The sequence below is a fragment of the Triticum dicoccoides genome, chromosome 1A (assembly GCF_002162155.2).
Source record: "Triticum dicoccoides isolate Atlit2015 ecotype Zavitan chromosome 1A, WEW_v2.0, whole genome shotgun sequence".
In the NCBI taxonomy this organism is placed as follows: Eukaryota; Viridiplantae; Streptophyta; class Magnoliopsida; order Poales; family Poaceae; genus Triticum; species Triticum dicoccoides.
The window spans coordinates 571281202-571302282 of NC_041380.1; the positions used below are offsets into that span (position 1 = coordinate 571281202).

The 21081-nt window shown below is 41.2% G+C and overlaps 1 protein-coding gene across 3 annotated transcripts; it reads right to left on the minus strand.

Moving 5' to 3' along the window:
• Window positions 1–9778: 9778 nt before the first annotated feature.
• LOC119291538 lies at window positions 9779–17676 on the minus strand. 3 transcript variants are annotated; one of them, XM_037570320.1, is made up of 20 exons: window positions 17413–17676; window positions 16007–16124; window positions 15838–15900; window positions 15685–15747; window positions 14932–15585; window positions 14670–14822; window positions 14400–14513; window positions 14055–14286; window positions 13659–13868; window positions 13489–13539; window positions 13362–13387; window positions 13098–13262; window positions 12880–13011; window positions 12136–12509; window positions 11231–11402; window positions 10999–11103; window positions 10739–10870; window positions 10491–10594; window positions 10219–10396; window positions 9779–10074 (listed from the first exon to the last, which is right to left on the minus strand). In XM_037570320.1, exons 1-20 carry the CDS (start codon window positions 17595–17597, stop codon window positions 10048–10050), a joined length of 3258 nt encoding a protein of 1085 aa, XP_037426217.1. In that variant the 5' UTR covers window positions 17598–17676; the 3' UTR covers window positions 9779–10047. The 3 variants fall into 3 exon arrangements, with proteins under 3 accessions (XP_037426217.1, XP_037426212.1, XP_037426224.1); XM_037570315.1 differs by having other exon boundaries at window positions 13098–13387; XM_037570327.1 differs by lacking the exon at window positions 12880–13011 and having other exon boundaries at window positions 13098–13387.
• Between the last annotated feature and the right edge of the window lie 3405 nt (window positions 17677–21081).

Here is a 21081-nt window from a genome sequence, read left to right on the forward strand (position 1 = left end):
CGTGAATTTACGCCTTCAATTTTTTCACCTATATTATTTTTTCTACATCCGAGGTGGTACTATTCATGTGATCGCGTCCGTTCGTCCGTCAATACCAATTTTTCGTACGTGGTAGTATTGTCCTGTGTTTTGACGCTATATGAGTTGTACTTTCACCCGGTCCCTCAATGAAACTCCAGTCCAATTCCAACACATTGCCGGTTTGGTCTGTACTACTCCAAGCCTGTTCCCGGTCAACTCAATATAAAAATTGAAGCCCGATTGGAAGTATCGACAACCTATGCCACACGGTTACGTCATTGAGGGTGCCGCCGTCGGCACTGAGCCTTGGCGGTTACAACGTTGTCGACGGAGGGCGGCGCCACGGGCACTGCGTCTTGGTGTTCGGTTGTGTTGAGAGCCAGCCATTGATCGAGGCCGAGATGAAAATATCATGGTGCTCACGCTTCAAACAACTACACTCATTGATCCAGGCCTAGGTATGTGTCGCCGGAGAAAAACGCTCAACGGACTGAAGGCACCGGTTGCAGTGAGATGGCCCGGGCTATAGTTGCCGTCCTGCTCCACCGTCGACGGAAAATTGAGTGTTGGTCGGGTACCTTCGCGTGCGCCCAAGCAACGCCAAGGCCACAATGATGTTGTCCGAGGACCGCGTTGGCTGCGGTCGCATGTCCTGGTGTCATGGCCCTACGATGAGTGGTGCTGGCATGAGGGGAACACGCCTGATCAATGGACCTACAATATGCTCCCAACGGCTGGTATAGGCAGCATCCGCCAGCTGGACAAGGTTGGGAAGCTCTGGGCAGAGATGCATGTAGCCGGCAGCACCCTACGGTTGTCTCCTACAGGACTTTTTCGTCGATCTGATACAGCAGACCGGGCAGTATCTGTTCTCCGTGGGTTCACCGTCACAATACGCTTCTTCCCGTGAATTTACGCTTTCAATTTTTTCACCTATATTATTTTTTCTACATCTGAGGTGGTACTATTCATGTGATCGCGTCCGTCCGTCCGTCAATACCAATTTTTCGTACGTGGTAGTATAGTCTTGTGTTTTGACGCTATATGAGTTGTACTTTCACCCGGTCCCTCAATGAAACTCCAATCCAATTCCAACACGTTACCGGTTTGCCTGTTCCCGGTCAACTCAATATAAAAATTGAAGCCCGATTGGAAGTATCGACAACCTATGCCACGCGGTTACGTCGTTGAGGGCGCCGCCGTCGGCACTGAGCCTTGGCGGTTACAACGTTGTCGACGGAGGGCGGCGCCACGGGCACTGCGTCTTGGTGTTCGGTTGTGTTGAGAGCCAGCCATTGATCGTGGCCGAGATGAAAATATCGTGGTGCTCACGCTTCAAACAACTACACTCATTGATCCAGGCCTAGGTATGTGTCGGTGGAGAAAAACGCTCAACGGACTGAAGGCACCGGTTGCGGTGAGATGGCCCGGGCTATAGTTGCCGTCCTGCTCCACCGTCGACGGAAAATTGAGTGTTGGTCGGGTACCTTCGCGTGCACCCAAGCAACGCCAAGGCCACAATGATGTCGTCCGAGGACCGCGTTGGCTGCGGTCGCATGTCCTGGTGTCATGACCCTACGATGAGTGGTGCTGGCATGAGGGGAACACGCCTGATCAATGGACCTACAATATGCTCCCAACGGTTGGTATAGGCAGCATCCGCCTGCTGGACAAGGTTGGGAAGCTCTGGGCAGAGATGCATGTAGCCGGCAGCACCCTACGGTTGTCTCCTACAGGACTTTTTCGTCGATCTGATACAGCAGACCGGGCAGTATCTGTTCTCCGTGGGTTCACCGTCACAATACGCTTCTTCCCGTGAATTTACACTTTCAATTTTTTCACCTATATTATTTTTTCTACATCCGAGGTGGTAATATTCATGTGATCGCGTCCGTCCGTCCGTCAATACCAATTTTTCGTACGTGGTAGTATAGTCCTGTGTTTTGACGCTATATGAGTTGTACTTTCACTCGGTCCCTCAATGAAACTCCAATCCAATTCCAACACGTCGCCGGTTTGGTCTGTACTACTCCAAGCCTGTTCCCGGTCAACTCAATATAAAAATTGAAGCCCGATTGGAAGTATCGACAACCTATGCCACGCGGTTACGTTGTTGAGGGCGCCGCCGTCGGCACTGAGCCTTGGCGGTTACAACATTGTCGACGGAGGGCGGCGCCACGGGCACTGCGTCTTGGTGTTCGGTTGTGTTGAGAGCCAGCCATTGATCGAGGCCGAGATGAAAATATCGTGGTGCTCACGCTTCAAACAACTACACTCATTGATCCAGGCCTAGGTATGTGTCGCCGGAGAAAAATGCTCAACGGACTGAAGGCACCGGTTGCGGTGAGATGGCCCGGGCTATAGTTGCCGTCCTGCTCCACCGCGACGGAAAATTGAGTGTTGGTCGGGTACCTTCGCGTGCGCCCAAGCAACGCCAAGGCCACAATGATGTTGTCCGAGGACCGCGTTGGCTGCGGTCGCATGTCCTAGTGTCATGGCCCTACGATGAGTGGTGCTGGCATGAGGGGAACACACCTGATCAATGGACCTACAATATGCTCCCAACGGCTGGTATAGGCAGCATCCGCTAGCTGGACAAGGTTGGGAAGCTCTGGGCAGAGATGCATGTAGCCGGCAGCACCCTACGGTTGTCTCCTACAGGACTTTTTCGTCGATCTGATACAGCAGACCGGGCAATATCTGTTCTCAACGAGATGCGGGAGGAGAGGATCGAGGCCAATCTCATTACCTGCAACCCCATCATGCAACCCTCACCCATGCTGATCGATTTCAGGATGCATACAAGCTGGTCGGCGAAATTTCCTCTGAATAGTGGTCGTGCTCGCCCATAATATCTGAATATTTAACTCGCTCAAAAGAGACGTGGTGGGCTGGTGGCTGCCAGATCCCACTTCCAATGACATCGTTGGACCTTGTTCCCCAAAATTGAATGCCAGTTATGCTTCAAGCCATGTGGTCAGCCCTTTTTTTGTGAAGATAATAAGATGGATGTCGGCGTTTGATACACAGTGGAATTTCAGCAGCAAAAGATCAGTATCTGAAGTTCTGAACCGAATTGGCTGGGCATGGGCCGTTCGAGCACGGGGGATGGCTGGAGCGTTGAGGCAGATGGAGTGGCAACAGGGATGCCGAAGGCCATGGATGAGGGCATGAGGCAACACATGCCGAGGGTGAGGGCAGGCAGAATTCAGCTGGTGCTACACGCATAGTCGAGCTTGCTATCGTTGGAGAGTGGATGGTTTCCATAATTTTGCACTATGCCGAGTTGCATGCCGGTGATCTCTTGGAGGACGGCCAGCCGAGGTTAAGCTCGGCGACCTCGCCATGCGGGGCGCGAAGATGCCAATATCAAGATTCAAGAACTTAGAGATTTGGCCGGCAGGACGTTGTTAACATGGCATGGCTACCGTGAACAGACTTTATCCCATGGACGCCTAATTTCTGGATGTATTGGCCAAAGAAGGTTTCAACGATATGCATGTACTGCGGATTGGTTGAAGTATTACTTGATTTCTCTTTTGGCACTAAAAAAGAAACGTGGGAGAAAAAATTGCAAATCCATCTACGTCCATTGGCTCTTTCTAGTTTACGTAAAAGGAACCTGCCCCTTATACGGGCCGCCACGCAGACCCGTTAATGCAAGAACGCGAAGGCTGACCGTTTAGCAAGCTGGGTTGGGCCCTCCCCTCCCCCACCCCCACCCCCAACCCAGGCCTTTCCGTGCTCCTCCTCCTTCTATCCCGATCACCTTCTTCTTCTTCAAGTAAAAGTCTGAGCACGGGCGCGATGGCGGCTGACGGGGGAGAAGACATGGATGCTCTTTGCGATCCAGATTTGGGCTATTTGGCGCGGCCGCGAACTGCCCTCGCCCAAACTAAGGTACACCCCTCTCGCCCCAACCCAGCTCACTAGTTGTATACTTTCCCTTACTGAAGAATCTTTCAAACCGTGAATAAAAACTGAAAATTCAGAGAAGACAGGTGCTCTGTGTCAGATTAACTTAGATATCTTGGCTGAGGTTAGGGGATCAACTTAGATATCTTGGCTGATGCCCTTCGCCCCAACACCCCCCTGTTACTAGTGGCAGATTTTACCTAGGACATGCAAAACAACTCAGAAACTAGACCGAAGAAAAGAAGACAGTCCATGTGTAAGCTACTAGTACTAGTGGTAGATTTTCCCTAGGGGAAGTAGATAACTCAAAAACTTAGTGAAAGAACATTTGACAGTTCATGACTTTGCATTCCTTTACAAAAAACCACATGTGAAATTACTTCTAATAGAGACTAATGAAAATGACATAAAAATGACAAAAAAATGACTAGAGAAAGGCTTACTGGGTCCTTGATAGTGTACTTATCAGTGAAGACAGAATGTACTTAATTTCAAATCATTTAGAAAGGCTTACTGCTCTTGCTGCCGGTTCCATCTACGTCCATCGGCTAAATATGCCTCCTCGTCGCATTAAAAAAAACTGAAAGCATGGACAAATCTGAAGAAAGAAAGCATAGCAGATTCTGAAACAAGAAAACACACAGATATATGTATTATATACTGAACTGATGAACATGACTAAATACAAGAAAAAACAGAACATGACTAAATACAAAAAAAAAACTGAAGAAAAATCACCTACCACTGAAACTACAAACATGACTGGAGATAAAACAGAACATGAAAACAGAGTTCAATGAAATAGATGTTTTGCCTTCAGTCATGAAATAGATGAAAACCATGTAAACTAGATAAAACATCTACATGAAATAGATGTAATAGATGTTCAATGTGCATGCAAATCCATTTGGGGGCTTCGATGCAGGGCGAGAGGGAAAACAGAACATGAACAAGGAGATTCAAACCAAAATGTCCTACCCCCAAGGCAGACCAAGGGACTGAAAATAAATGGACAATGAATGAAGAATGAAGAATGAAAAACGGAATACTGGAAAAAAGAGTGAACACTAAATACAAAAATCTACTACTATAACTGAAGAAAACTCTAAAAAAACTGAAAGAAACCTGCATTGAAGATGACTGAAGCTGAAACTGACATAATGAGGAAAAGAGAAGACTCAAACTGACATAATGACAAACAGATAGGACTGAAACTGAAACCGATATAATGAGACTGACGGAGAACAGACTCCTAACACTGAAGCTACAATGATTAAAATGATTAAAATCTGATAACTAAATTCAATGAAAACTAACTAACATAGGGGACAGAACAAGACTAATAACTAATTACTAATGAGAAAACTGTGATACTGGACACAATGAAACTAAGAAGAAAAACAAGACTAAATGACAGACTAAAATGATATATAACTAAAGAAAAACAAGGTTACTGAACAACAATCCACTAAGGAGAAGACTAAAATAATTTGGACTGGAATACAAATTGACTAAAAATGAAACACTGAAGAAAAGAGACTAATGAAACACTCCTACAGAAGACTGATGATGAATTTCTTCACTGATCGAAGCACACACGTACACAAAACTGAAGAAAACTAATGACTAATAACTACTCTCTCCGTTCCGATTTACTCGTCGTGGTTTAAGAAAGAAGAAGCATAGACTGAAGAGACTGAAAAGAGAGTAATGATAGAATTAACTACTTCTTCGTCACATAATTTTTGTTGAGTTTCTATACTGTATCTGAAAAAGAGATTGGATTTTACAGGTAAACAGCTATGTGAATGAGGATATGCAAGATATGTGCTTTGGAAGCCAAGAAGCTCTGTTCTTGCAGGTCGATGCGGGAAGGAGAAAAATGCTTCGTATTTTTTATGCCTTACAACTTGTGTGCAAACTAACAAAAAATAATTATGTGCATGAAACAGCCAAACTTTTCTTATGTGGCGCTGTTGAAGGGATATATTGACCTAAATGCTGGCTCTCATACAATCAATACCCAAGTGCGAGAAAGATTCAAAAAGAAAAGAAAATGAAAAAAAAGATCAACTTTCTTCAAACTGATGTGCAGGGGCAGGAGTCGTGCTTGTGTGCTGCTGACATTGGTCAAACAAGTGATGCGAGTGAACCTCTGCTACATTTACAACAAAAAAAGGCGGCTCAGGTCTTGGGTGGCAACAACACGTCCAACGGCACACCAAGCCTTCAGGTAAAAAAGTCTGGGAAGAAAACTAAAAAATAAAATGCGGAAAGAGGAAAAAAGTGACAAACTTAAAACATATAATGAAAATATCAGAATGGACATGTGATAGGTTTCAATGTTCCTTTTCTTTTCAGGATTTAGGCATGATGGGTGACTTTGTTGACGACCAGGACAATTCTCCTGTGCAAATGGAGGATCTAGATGCACAAACAACAGATTTTCAATTATTCAAGGGAGGGGATGATATATTGTTTGATGACTGTCAAGGAGATCCATGGAGGCCAACCCTCTTTGATGATATTAGCTTGGATCAGGTGAGCAAAAATGTTTTCTAGTGAAGAAACTTAGAGAGGAAAAACACAAAGGGTATCGGTAAAAAAATAAATAGAAAACTGTCATACTGCTCATGGAAAAAAAAGAGATAAACTGAGACACATTTAATGATAAACTTGTCACTACAACACCTGCAGGTTGATACAAACAATAAAAGAAGAGACGGGTCTTCTGAGAGGGAGCAAAATCATACCTGGAATCTTGATTCGCCGACATGTGTGCAAGCTGGTTCCTCCAGACAGTCTCGAGAGGCAGGAACATCAACTGATGCATGCCATCTGCAAGTGCAAGACAACGAGAATGAAGATAATGAAATCAATGAAGAAACAATAGAAGATTTTTTGGAAAATGAAAGACGGGCCGCAGAAGGAGGGAACGATAGAACAATTGATAGTGAGCTGAAACCTGAAACAGGGATGCATTTTGCTACGAGGGAAGAAGCTCAAAAGTTCTTAAACTTCTATGCCTTTGTTGCTGGTTTCTCCATATCTGTTGTGTCGACTGCCCGCACAACCAGCAAAAAAAGGGACAGAGAAGTTACAAGGGTAACACTGAAATGCAACAAGTATGGGCATAATACAGAGGCTGAAATTGAAAACTTGTCTGTGCAAAGAAAAAGCACTGCCATAGCGAAGACAGACTGCAAAGCACAAATGCTAATTGCTTTGAAAGATGGAAGATGGCGTATAACTAACCTCAATCTTGATCATAACCATGAGCTCAACCCTGGCAGTAGGTTTTTTAGATCTCATGTTTACATGTCCGATGAAGAGAAAGCATTGATCAGAACAATGAAAAAGTGCAACATACCTACGAGGAAGATAGTGCAGTGTTGGTGTACATAAGAGGAGGAATGGACAAGTTACCATACAACAAAAGGAAAGTGAGTAACTATGGTACAACGATAAACAGAGAACTGGAAAACAATGATGTCATGGAAGTGCAGCAATACTTCCAGAAGAAACAAGCTGAGAGCCCTGGATTTTGCTACTCAATGGAAGTAGATGCAAAAAACAAGGTCAGGAGCGTGTTTTGGACAGATGCTAGATCTAGAATAATGTACCAAGAGTATGGGGACTGCATTAGCTTTGACACAACATTCCTAACAAACAAGTACAACTTGCCGTTTGCACCATTCGTTGGTGTTTCTCCACATGGGAAGACATACTTGTTTGCTTGTGCCCTTATTATCGATGAAACTGCTAACACATTCAAGTGGTTGTTCCAGCAGTTCTTAGCAGCAATGGGAGGCAAGGCACCCAAAACAATAATAACTGACCAAGACAGATGAATGGAAAAGGCAATAAAAGATGTGTTTCCACAAGCAACACACAGAACATGCTTGTTCCATGTGATGAAAAAAGCCGAAGAGAAAGGGTGCAGAGTGTTTCAACTGAATCAAGGACTATATGAGGACTTTCACGACATAGTGAATAACTCATTGACAGAGAGAGAGTTTGAAACACTATGGCAAACAATGATTGAAACTTACAATGTGGGTGAGGTGAAAATTTTCCAAGACATGTGGGAAGCAAGGAAAAAATTTGTGCCAGTGTACTTCAAGACAAAGTTTTTCCCATTCATCCAAACAACAGCTAGGAGTGAGGGCACAAATGCTTTGTTCAAGAAGGGGGTTGGTGCACAGTTCAGCATGACAAGCTTCCTACGAGAATATCAGAGAATGCTAGACAACATCCATGCAAATGAGGATGAGCTTGACCATAATGCAAAGCACAAAAAAGTTTCCTGGAAATCATTCAACACTAAGTACTACATTGAGAGACAAGCACACAGCCTGTACAACATAAGCATCTTCAGAAAATTTCAGCTCATTCTCAATGATGTAACAAGACTGCAAATCAGAGAAGAGGAAAAAATGAAACTATACATGGTGTACCAAGCAAAGAACTACTACAAACAAGAACACAGGACAAGGCTTTATGTGGTGCAAGTGGATACTGAGAAAGAAGATTACTCCTGCATTTGTTGCAAGTTTGAAAAGGATGGCATTTTGTGCTCTCATATTCTAAAAGTCATTTTGCACCTTGAGGTGGATAAGATACCAGACAAATACATAATAGATAGGTGGAGGAAACAAGGCCAGAAAATGAATAAACCCAAGGCGATTCCACTCAGATTAGATGATGATGAACTGAGATACAATGTCCTAGGCATGAAGCTAGTGGAGCTTGGCTCAAACGCTTCAAAGAGTCAAAGGAAGTTTGAATACCTGCTATCAGAAATGTTCAGGATTCAACAACACTTAATTGATATGGATAGAGAAGGAGAAGAAGAGATGGATGGGCAAGGAGAACAAATAGAGGAGAGCAACAAATCCAACAAGACAATAGGCACACTGACAACTATGGCACAGAGTGGTGGCAGCAATTCAACTATTGAGCTATTGAATCCTGATAAGGCGCACACAAAAGGGCGCCCACGAATGATGACCATACAAGAACGCATAAAAACAAGACATTCTACAAGTGCAGCCACTGTAATGATCCGGGTCACACAAAAAGGAAATGCACTAATCTGGATAAAGTATACGACATCCCAAAAAAGAAGAGATCAAGGAAGACAAGCCAGCCAAGATCAGCTGATGGAGGTGATTCCCTATAAAAAAACTACTAGAAAATAAACATAGCACTCCATTGACACACTCATATAAAAAACTGTGGAAAATGGTATTGTTATCGACTAACTGTGGAAAATGGTATTGTTAACAGGACAAGGGCGACAGAACGCTACCAACAAAGAGATCAACGCCACGAACATACCTATCAATGAGGTCTCCCAACTGCAGCAATGACGTGGCTCCTACCCTGCAACTCTAACTCCCTCTGCTCGTACCCTGCATGGATAGAGAACAAAGGAGTAGTCAGGACTATTTACATTTTCTGATTGCACAAACTTCATGTAAGAAAAAAAGATTGAGAGAAAAAAGAATGTTTACAAAAAATATGTGAAAAACCTTATTAGAAGCAAAGAATATGAACAAAAATGAGTGTGATGTTTTCATGTTATTTGATATAGATGCGAACATGGACTGATTGTAGACATCTTTGTTAGTCTTTCGTTGCAGTAGTGAGACTGAGCATGGCGTCTCTCAAAAAAAAGAGCGGCGCATAGAGTGAGGTTTTAGAAAAATCACACCGATGGAAAAAGTGGTACACACCGCAGAATGAATTAGACACCTACGGGTTCAGACACTAAACTGACAGACGCATAACATTAGAAAAACTGACACTTAAGTTACTGAAAATTAAGGGAGAACAAACAAACTGACAAGGTAAATGATAGTCTGTCTCTGAATGTATACATCTGACATAGAAGACAAACATTTGTATCTACATGAAAAAGGAAGTGGCCACCATTTACAACAAATATGATATGCTCGTACAACCAACCACAACTTCCTCAACAGTTCAACCGACCACTACACTACACAAAAATTGATCTAGATGATGCTACAAAATTGTTTTAAATGAGCTCTCTTCTTCTCTTGATGCCCATCCAACAAGCCTAGAAACAGAGAAACGCCACCGCTGTCATGGAGGATTGCTGACGAAGTCACACTAACAAAGGAAACAAAAAGAAAAAACACACATCATAAGACAGTTAGAAAAAAAATGCAGAAAAGAATAAAAAAGATGCGAAAAATAAAATTTAAAAAATGTGAAAAAAATGAAGAGTTAAAATGAATGAATGAGAAGAAGAACCTGTAAGTTGGAACCAGTGACAAGGCTCTTGTCTGCAGTGTTTTTCTTCCAAAAGAAAAGTTGGTTCATGTACTGAATTCTTATGTGTTGGATGTCGTCATGTGAGAAAATCTTGCGCAGATCCAAGGGTGGTGCCCATATCTCCATTATCTTTGTTGCAAACACTCCACAATCATTTCTGAAAAAAAGAGGTGATGTTCAAAAAAAAACAAGCTAAAAAAGGGGGAAAACAAAAATAAAAACAAGAGCAGGTGGGGAAAGAGAGCCCTTACCCATTAGTCTGCTTGGGCACATGAGGGTACATCCTTTTGAAAATCTTGAAATTATGCTGGTCTGTTTGGAAAATGATTTCCCACAACTTGATGAAGTTCTTGATCTGCATGTGAATAAAAAATGATGAAAAAAAGAAACATAAAAAATAAAATCATATAGATGGGGGGAAGGCATTTAGACAAAAAAAGATGTGATGAATAAAGTGTGATGGACAGAAACAAAAGAAAAAAGGTGATGAACAACTTACAAATTTCTCTCTGATAATCTTGTGAAGATACGAGTCCTTGTCATAAAAAGAATCCAAGAAAGCAAAAAGTTTCCACTTGAAATCGACAACAAACACTATCCAATGGTTGTCGAGACATGTGGGGAAGAACAGCTAATCAAAAATAGAAAAAAAATAAAAAACACATTAAAAGAGTTGGAACAAAAAAAATCAAAACGGAAAAAAATAGAACACAAACAAAAAAAGAAAAAATAAATGAAGAAGGACAAAGAAGAACACACCGTATTTGACAAATCTAGACGTTTACCCCTACTTGCTGATGCTGCCCCCAGAAACGAAGTGGCAATTGATCTTAGTTTATTGTCTTGGTAGTTCAGTATGTTCTCCTGCAGGGAACAGACAAATACATGACCAAAATGGCAAAGTAGAGGCAGGGTAATGTACACCAAAAAATGATGTAAAAAACCAGCAAAAGAAAAAAATGATAAATGTTGAACCAAACTAAAAACATACACCAATATTCGGGAAGAAATGGTGCCTTCCAGAGATTGAGGGATGACGGTCCTCGAAGAACTTCCGACAAAAGCAAGGGATCAAAAACTTGTCGACGTGCCCGGTTGGCATAAGGCTTTGTCCAAGTGATACATAATTGCAATGAACCATCAAGTACGTCAACGCATACTTCCTGTTTGTTGCCACATAGAAACAAAAAAAACTAATCAGGCACGGCCATACTTTTCTATGGGCGAACAGGAATAATCTAGTCGGTGTTCTTGGTCTTGGCGATTGCCATCTTCTGATGAAACAACATTTGATCATTGTTTAAGCTATATTGGCGAAAAATGGATTTTGTATGCTGCCATGCTTACCATGAGCTATTCAAGTAGCACTAGGAACATAGGGTTTTGTGAGTGCGCAAAAACATACTACGGGACAGTAAGATTTAAAACCTTATTTGCCTACTTATTCACTAATGTTTATATTGCCAGTAACTCAAAGGTATCAGACCTTAACTGGTGTATATACAGTCTAAAAGCCCTAAATTTTAACTAAGATATTTCAGCGTGAAGCACTGACTTGAGCTTGTTTTGAGGTGACACTATAGCAAAATCAACAACGAGAAAGCCAAAAGAACAATGGTAACTTTTTTCACAGGCTGAAAAGACACAAAAATACACATGATTTTTTTCTCAGTCAAAGAACTATGATACAAAATAAAAAAAAACCAATGACAGTGACATGTTGGAGGAAGAGAATTTTGATCGATCAATCAAAGTGTTAAAAAACTAGTGAGATGTTTGACAGCTTCAAAATGATATACTACAAAATTATGATATAGTACACACTTTAAAGATTGAAAAAAAGACCAGTATGTAAAAATACTTAAATAAAACAGGCTAAAAAACTGATTAACGTACCTCTGAATTCTTTTTGTATATGCAAGTTCGATTATTGAGTTGTAATGCATGCACTCTTCATTTGACACAGGGAACCTTTCGTTTTCCTTGATTGGGAGTTCCAGGAGACTTTTTGGTCGCAAAATGATCAAATCATCATGTCGACCTTGATTGACAATGGTGTCTCGCGCAAGTTCATCGATAATGATATGATTATCAGTGTCGTCTGGCACGTCAACAACCTCTTCTACCCCTACTGTAGATTGGCGTTGACGTTTCGCAATTGGTCTGATCAGATTGTTGTATACATGATCTGCATTCTTAGCTAATTCGATTTGCCTGACACCAAAACTTGTTGGACTGATATCAACAATGTCTGCCTTCCTCTTAGTTGGCTGCCAAAAACAAAAATAAAAAAGCTTCGGTGAAAGCTAACATGCAAATAATCATGTAAAACTAACTAAAAATAGCTCCACATATGCAAAAAAAAGATAGATTGAAGATTTCCTGCCTAACTAGTTTTAGATTTTAGGACTGTCCAGCTACAAAAATATGCTGACAAGAAAAAGTTGCTTGCTGATTGGCTGAGCTGTCGTGCTACGGTGAGCATGTAGAACACAGAAATGCTCAATAAAAGTACAAAGAAGACAAGACAAAAAGAATGACTAAATACAAAAGGTATAACAAGACGCACTCAGCTCCCTATATCCCTCGTAGCCTCATAACAAATAATAAAAAAGGGAGTAAAAAAATCTAAACACTAACCATAGAGGGGGAAAGATCGGCCACTGGGATTGGTGTTTGTTTTGTGCCAATGATTTGGCTGGTTTTTGAAAAATTCTTGTCTGCTAATGCCATGAGCTTAGGAGGGTTGTTGCTGGTGCCAATTTTGCAGTCCTATAGTGCATGGGATCTTAGATGAAAAAAACATAGTGACAAAAAAAAGGAAATGTGACAAACAAAAAAGATGCATAAAAGCTGACCTCCTCACTGAACAACTTTATACGGCCTATTGGTGACATGTGGTTAATCATTTGGTAATTGCTTTGCCCTGCCTCAGGAGGTGCAATCTGACCTCCAACATCATTTTTTGTGCCGGTTAGACTGGTGGAGCGTGTGAAAGTGCACTGGCCGTTTTGCACACTAAGCTGCAGAAAAGAGTTGCGCTCCGTTAACCCTGCTGGGAATGTGTTAATCAAAGAAAACTCCTGCTCATGATGCATTGTGTTGAACACTCTAGCCCTGACCTTCTTCACTACTCCCACTTCAGGCACTTGGATGGGGAAAACAGAAAATAGAAAATTAAAACTTGACTGTACAATTCATAGAAAAGACTAAACTTAAGAACCAAATAAAATGAAAAAATAGATTTACCTTTTTCATTGTTGTGTTCAACAATTTTAGTAATCACACAATCTGGGGTTGCTGCAGAAAAACACACAAAAAAACAGATGTAAAAAGGCACTACTAAAAACAAGGAAGAGAACACAGAAAAAGGTGGGAAATAAAAAAAGAAACATGGAGGAAAAGTTGCACGAATGAACCTAAAGCATCGTGTGAGCTCTTATGAACTACCGACAAACTGTTCTCATCAATAGGTTGCAATGGAAGCTTGTTGTTCCTCGTTCCGATGACTGAAGGCTTAGTAGGTGCAAATGATGAAACTATGTTTTCATTGATCTTGACAGTTGTGCGGTTGATGCTGCTCTTAACGTGCTTGAGGTTCTCATTCACTTTGCTGCATTCACCATACTCTGCTTCCAACCAAGAAAAAACACATATACTCACATAAGCAATAAAAACACATTTATTCGAAGACCACAAAAACTAAAAATAACTTGACAAAATGGTCAAAATAACTTTGAATTAAAAAAACAGAGCAAGTATCCGATGAGATTCTCTAGTAAAAAGGAGTCTCATCACACACCAAAAATGCATACCGTGTGAACTTTTCTGTTGAGTTCTTTCATCCTTGCTCATTATGCCCATGTTTTGTTTCGCTACTGGTCCTAGTTTTGAAGAGGTGTCCCGACCACTAACGACGAAAAGAGATGATAGTCTGGATCCAGATAGAAACTTCAACACATTTGATGTTATTGCTTCCTGAACATTTTGCATACCAGACTCCTTTATGTTGTCGCAGTCTACGCTGTCAATGATGCCCTGAATGATCTGACAAAGAACAAAAATATGAATAACAGAAAAAGAACAACACTGAAATGACAAGAAAACCTGAAAAAAAAATTAAGATGAAAGATACCAACATAGTGAGGCAAGACTAAAACCTGCGGATGTAGAATATTAGCATAAGATGACATCATCTCCTCTTTGAAAGATACTGATATTGATCCTTGTTGAATAATGCCATGAGGAGCACCAATTTCAGTTGCAAACACATGCTTCCATAAAAAGATAATTGATGCGGAAAAAAGGGAAAATAGTCAAAAATAATGACTAACTACAGAAAAAAGAAGAAAGAGATGCATGTGCCTAACTCCCTTTTGAACTACAGAAGAAAAATTGCTCAACACAAAAATGAAAAACGTCTAACACACCTCCTTTTTGAACGGTCTCCTTCCAAATAAGTTGCGCTTCCTCCGATCAAGTTCCGAGAAATGTTTAATCAAATTACCCTTCCATGCAAGAATCCGTGGGACGCCTTGCTCGACCACCCTTATACCAAAGTCAAGCTTGTCCAAATACAACACCTTAAAAAAACACCCAAAAAAACTTAGAGAAGGAAAAGGAACAAAACAATCGACGGGGGTATGTGTGACAAAAAAACCAAAATGAACAAAAGAGATACTGAACACTTACAGCCAAGCAATATATGCAGAAATCAAACGCTTTTGGTTTTCTGCCGGTTTCCCTACCAAACAACACATATTGGTTGATGCCGGCCAAAATCCATTCGTAGACAAGAAGACACATGTCGAATCCCCTTGTGATAGTAGGATCCTCCAGAAGGAATAGGAAGTCCGTGTGTATATGATCATTTGCAGAAGGGAATAAAAAGCATGACATAACAATCACCATGAAACATATGAAGATGTCTTCATCACTAAGATCTTCTGATGATGTGAGCGAATTTCCAAAGAAAGTGACATTTGGAATTTCTGAAAGATTGAACCTAGACATAATGAAACTCCTCCCTCCCTCCTTATTGGGCATCGCTATAATGCCGCTGTTCGGCAGACCCAACACAAGATGGACAGACTCCTTAGAAAGAGAGATGATCTTCTGATCATCAATAATGATTTGGGAAGATATTGTGTCTACGCAACCAACAATCCATCTGGTGAAGTGAGAAGGGAGTTCAGTCTTCTCAAACTTCAGGAGATGCTCAAACCCGTATTTTGAGATCACATCCTTCCGCCCAATAGCCATACGCTTGAGTATCTCAGCGAAGTACTTGGTAGCATACACACTGTACGCATCCCTTCCTAGCCCTGTTGCTTTTAGCCTTTTATTCTGAAAAACCACATTGAAAAAGCAAACTAAGACTAACAAAAAAAGTGAATTCAGTGATGCAAAAACATTAAAGAGTTGGTACAAGAGATATTCAACAACCTCGACTTTGATATTAGCGTTGTGACAAAAAACTAAGAATTCCCTCTTGAGAGATTTGAGAGCCTGTTGGGCAAGATGGAAACCAACAAACAGAAACCATCAACATAAAAATAAAAATAAAAAATAAACTGAAAACTAGAAGATAAAACATACCTCCGTCTTGAAAAAGCCGAATAGAGCATCCTCTAACATCTTCTTCCTCCTGGACACAGATTCCTTTCAGAGCAAACAAACAGAGAAAAAAGTTGTTACACACATATAAGACAGAAAACAAAACACATAAAAAGGTGTGAAAAGCCGATTAAAATCTACATGACCATACATCATCACTGGATGTGCTACTCTCCTCCAGACTGTCGTTGTTTGACATTTCATTATCAGGATCGTAGCTGTCGTCATAGCCAACACTGGAAGGTCTATAACCTACATAATCTGCACACCTGCATGTATGGGGGAATGAAAAAGTTAAGAAAAAATTGCCTTGAAAGAATATCAGACAAAAATGTTGTGCTCGCAGCAAAGCTAAAAAGTAAAAAATAACTAACTACTTCTACAATGATTGTGGGCTAGATCATGCTCGCAGCATGCAAAAACACTAAATTCAAAACCATCTTCAATCTACACCCATATCAATTTCCCCATACAAAAAGAACATGAAAACAAACATAGGCAGTGGCACATGATCAAACATAGAACATTTGAAAAAATGCATGTGAATACACCCAAGATTGAAGAAATAGTATGAACTAGGATAACTCTCTCGTCATATGACAAAACAAAGAACATGTGGTCATCATAAGGCCCTTCAAAAAGGATCTGGACACTGGACATCAAACATACTGCTGTTGTTATGGAGTTACTCATAACTGAAGGAGCGTCTTAACATCTATTCATTCAGGTACGAAGGGGACGAAAAAAAGCATTCAAAAAACATATGTATAAGGAAAAAAAGCATAGATCCAAAAACACATGTATGAGCACAGATATCTAAATCTTTCACTTCTCACTTATTCAGATTAAAAAAGAGGGGGTGACTGCAACAAATTCCATTGCGGACATGAGTTTCAGAGACATCTACTGTCTGGTTAGTTGGTGCATATCACTGCTTTCAGATTATCCCTAACCATTCTCCAGGTAATCACTCGATGCTCAGGGGAAAAAACACATCCATTACTAAAAGCCATCAAAATCAAACTAACAACAAAAATAGTGGAAGTCTACAATTTCTCCACACCTTCCTGACTAAAATCCACACACTAGTACTCCTGCAGAAAAAAACACATACATTCATTTACCTATCTCTGACCATCTACAAACATTCCTTGGGCCTCTAAAAAAATCTTACAGGGGACACACTAAAGTGGGAAAATCAAATGACAGTGAACATGAGCTCTACATCCAGAACAAAAGAGAAATACATTCAACACAAAGTTGAGGCAGACTTAGTGAAGGAAAATTGGGGAACAAACACGTACAGGAAGCCTGAGACAAATTCAGAGGCGTTCTCTGATGAAACCACTCAAAAAACTCCCCACCATTGAAGAAATTCAGAGGCGTTTCTATTCTACCACACACCTTCCTGGCCGAAATCCACAAAAAACTGAACCACCCCCCTGGCTATTGGAGGTCTGTGACCGGCGACAGTGACGACAAACTGAAATTCAGCACGAAGGCGGGGAGCAGACACATATAGAACAGAATAAAGGGCAGCGCGAAGGAGCGTGATACCTTGCGCCGCGACGGCGCCGGCGAATGCTGTCGCCCCCAACGATTGGAGCTTGCTGGTGGCGAACACGGCGGGGCAGCTCTGCCGAGATCCTCTCCAAACCAACACCTAACGTGCCTGCCGCCGGCCCTGTGGAGCACGCCTCTCGCTTACAAGCTCTCCACACGGAGGACTCGCCGCGCGCCATCTCCGTTGCTAAACGCCGGCGAGGACGCCCCCGCCTTCCCTCCGCCGTCTCCGCCCCGCCTCGGCCTACCCCCACCAACCCCTTCTGCAGATAGAGCAAAGGACGCCGCCCCATAACTGAATAGAAAATTCAAAAACGCATGTCGCTTGCGGATCGAATAGTGAAATCCATTGCAGACCCGCAAGCCCGAAAGCCCAACAACACGGAAAAAGGTCCACCACACACCCAACATCGTACTGAGGACAAACGAAACACGCTGTGATTCGTGTTAATTAGACGGACTAAAAAACGACCTGAGACGAAATCGTTTTCAGATGACTGAAAATTAGTAAAGATAATTACGAGATAATAAGGAAAGATGAAGGCTCTGGCCCTGTAAGAGAGGGATAACGCGGAGGAAGAGATCTATATATATGGTCGACTAATTAACATGATGGAGAAATATCCTGCAGTACATATGATGGAGAAAGACGTGCACGTGTGAGGAAGAATTGCAAAAGTTGCATATGGAAAGAGATGGTCGGCTATAGGTATAATAAATACCCTCGGATCGATGGATGAAAAAAGAGTGCAGACCTAAAAAATGCTTACAAACAGCGGCCCTAAAAGCATTTGTAAAATCAAAAAATTGTGATGAAAGCCCCAGTTCTCAAAGGAGGAGAGAGCCATGCCGCATGGCCCACAAGTCCAACAACGCATACGGTAAGACTTTTTTTTAAATCACACATATGTTAAGAATTTTTACAATGAATTTCAAAGAAAATTCTCCTTCATGTTACAGATATTTCACGTGGGTCATAAATCAAATCATCATTATGTTTTAGGTCATACTTATTTTTTTCGCGGATTCACAGTGACTGGATTATGCTTGGCCGATGCGATTTTCACCCATTGCAACGCACGGGCCCTTTTACTAGCACGGATTGATTTTGTCGGGTTCACCGTCACAATACGCTTCCTCCCGTGAATTTACACTTTCACTTTGAATTTAAAACATATAGGCGAGGTGGTACTAATAAAATTTGGTACGTGAGGGATAAAAATGTTTGGATCGTCGAACAACATCATGGGCCGGCCCTTTAAAGCTATGACATTGTGCCGCTCCGATCAATGAAAAATAATACTCCCTCCATTCCCTTATACAAGGTCAGTATAAAAAATACATTTTGCATCTATACAAGGCCACTAACAGTAACCGAGGCAAAATTTAATGACATTTTCTCGTACTAGCAACTTATTTAATACTTGCATGCATGTAGTCATAATGACCCAGTGCTACTTCCTTCTCATTTCTTCCTTGCATGCATGTAGACGTATTAATGATCCTAGTTAACAAGAAGAAAAGTTGGCTTGCAAAGTAGTCATTAAATTTTTACCTAGGTACCTGTAATTTAAGTTTGTCGCCTTGTATAAAGGAATGGAGGGAGTATGTGGTTTGCGAGGATCGAACCCAAGCCTCCAGTTTACAATCGTAGGGAAGAACCAGCCGGGCTGGGTTTTGCTTTTGTCAAAAATAAAGGGTTGACTCAGGCAAGCACCTCTTTGAGTTGTACTTGCCAGATTTAGGAGTTAGTTAATCCCCTTTGTTCCTATTTATGCACATGAATTTGGATATATGATTATTGGTTCATGTTTGATCTATGATATACACGTGCATAGGTCGAGAAGGTGGAGCTACAATTAAGAACTGAAGTTTGTTCAGTCTCTTTGTGCAACCAGTCATGCCATGGCTTTTCATAATTAGGTAACTAAATAGATTAATCATTAGGGAAAGATATACTGATATTTATTTGCAATGATTTCATCTTTCTTTTCACCTCCCTGTTCTTCTTGCTGGTGGTTTTGATTTTAATCAAGCAGTCCAAAAGTCTATTGGTAAACAATGGTGTGTTATGTTGCTTTGTATAGCGGGTCTAATTAACAATTTGGGCTCTAGAAAAATGATAAAAATCATCGTGTTCCAATTCAATTAGAGGTCTATCCGATACATATCATATTCTTCGTTCGTTATTCAGCTTGTTGTTGTGTGTATGTAGCAAAATCCCAGCTGCTATAGCTGAAGCAGCTTTTGTTCGATCTTGCTCTTCTGTCCATTTTCTTCATTTTTATTATGACAACAACATTGTAGTTTAATTATGGCTGATGTGTACGCCAGAAATAGGCTGATCCGGAAATGGTTAATTATATTAGAATGTAAAATTTTGCCATACCGTCAATATGCTTGTGCTGAAGTTCAATACATAGGGAATCAGCTGAGCTATTATTTGTCTTTCATTAGTTTATTTTTCTTCTTTCCATAGGATGAAGTGTAGATTCTTTTCATGGTCTTTCGATGGTCTGCTAGAGTATGTTTTGACAATGCTTTAGGCCATGTTTGGCTGCTCAGTTTTTTAAACCACGGTTTTAAATTCTTTGACGCGTTTGCCATCATGTAATATAGTAGTTTCATAATTCAAAGTCCCAGTATCATGGTATTTTTGGAGTATTTGAAAAAGATCTCAACGTCTCTTTTTTCTAAACCAAAACTAGAAAGCTTTGGTATTAGTAACTGAAGTATTCACAGCGCAGGCATTGGAATAATGATGTATTAAATTACTATAGTTTAAAAAAAATGTTGTATCTGTTTGGTTATGGCAAGTATCAATGTGAATTTTTTTATTCTTGCAGTTGCTACACTGGTATTTTAAGTTATTTTTATTGCCGAAATAATATTCAATTTAGAGACACAGACATAGCAGAGGCGACCATGTTGTATCCAAGGTGGCATCCCCACATCATTCAAATTTCTTTTCTCTGTGATGCATAGATGAACTTAATTTGGCAAGTGTAGAGTGGTCGACAGAGGACATTACTATTGTGGCATGGGTTCACTTCATATATACAAGTGCAGTGTTACCTTTAGAAATTTCATGGAAGTATTTGGTGGTGTTTTCTCGCTCCTGATTATAGTCAATCCTTACGAAGGATGGTGTATGGACCAGGCAGCCGTCACGTTCAACTCAACAAGATTATTTTCTGAAGTTTTAATCATTGTTTTGTGAGTGTGATTTTTTTTCTCCCGTTGTAACGCACGGGCCCTTTTGCTAGTAATAATAATAATAATCTATCCTTAATAATAAAGTACGGATTGCCTCCGTGGGTTCACCATCACAATACGCTTCTTCCCGTGAATTTACGCTTTCAATTTTTTCACCTATATTATTTTTTCTACATCCGAGGTGGTACTATTCATGTGATCGCGTCCGTCCGTCCGTCAATACCAATTTTTCGTACGTGGTAGTATAGTCCTGTGTTTTGACGCTATATGAGTTGTCCTTTCACCCAGTCCCTCAATGAAACTCCAATCCAATTCCAACACGTTGCCGGTTTGGTCTGTACTACTCCAAGCCTATTCCCGGTCAACTCAATATAAAAATTGAAGCCCGATTGGAAGTACCGACAACCTATGCCACGCGGTTACGTCGTTGAGGGCGCCGCCGTCGGC

Excerpts from the sequence above, each read along its gene's own strand:
- LOC119291538 (XM_037570315.1), bottom strand. The coding sequence starts at position 17,597 with ATGGCGCGCGGCGAGTCCTCCGTGTGGAGAGCTTGTAAGCGAGAGGCG. Across the intron at positions 15,901-16,006 it reads GTAGCACATCCAGTGATGAT|GAATCTGTGTCCAGGAGGAA; the intron begins GTATGGTCATGT and ends TTGCTCTGAAAG. Across the intron at positions 12,510-12,879 it reads CCGATCTTTCCCCCTCTATG|CCAACTAAGAGGAAGGCAGA; the intron begins GTTAGTGTTTAG and ends TGTTTTTGGCAG.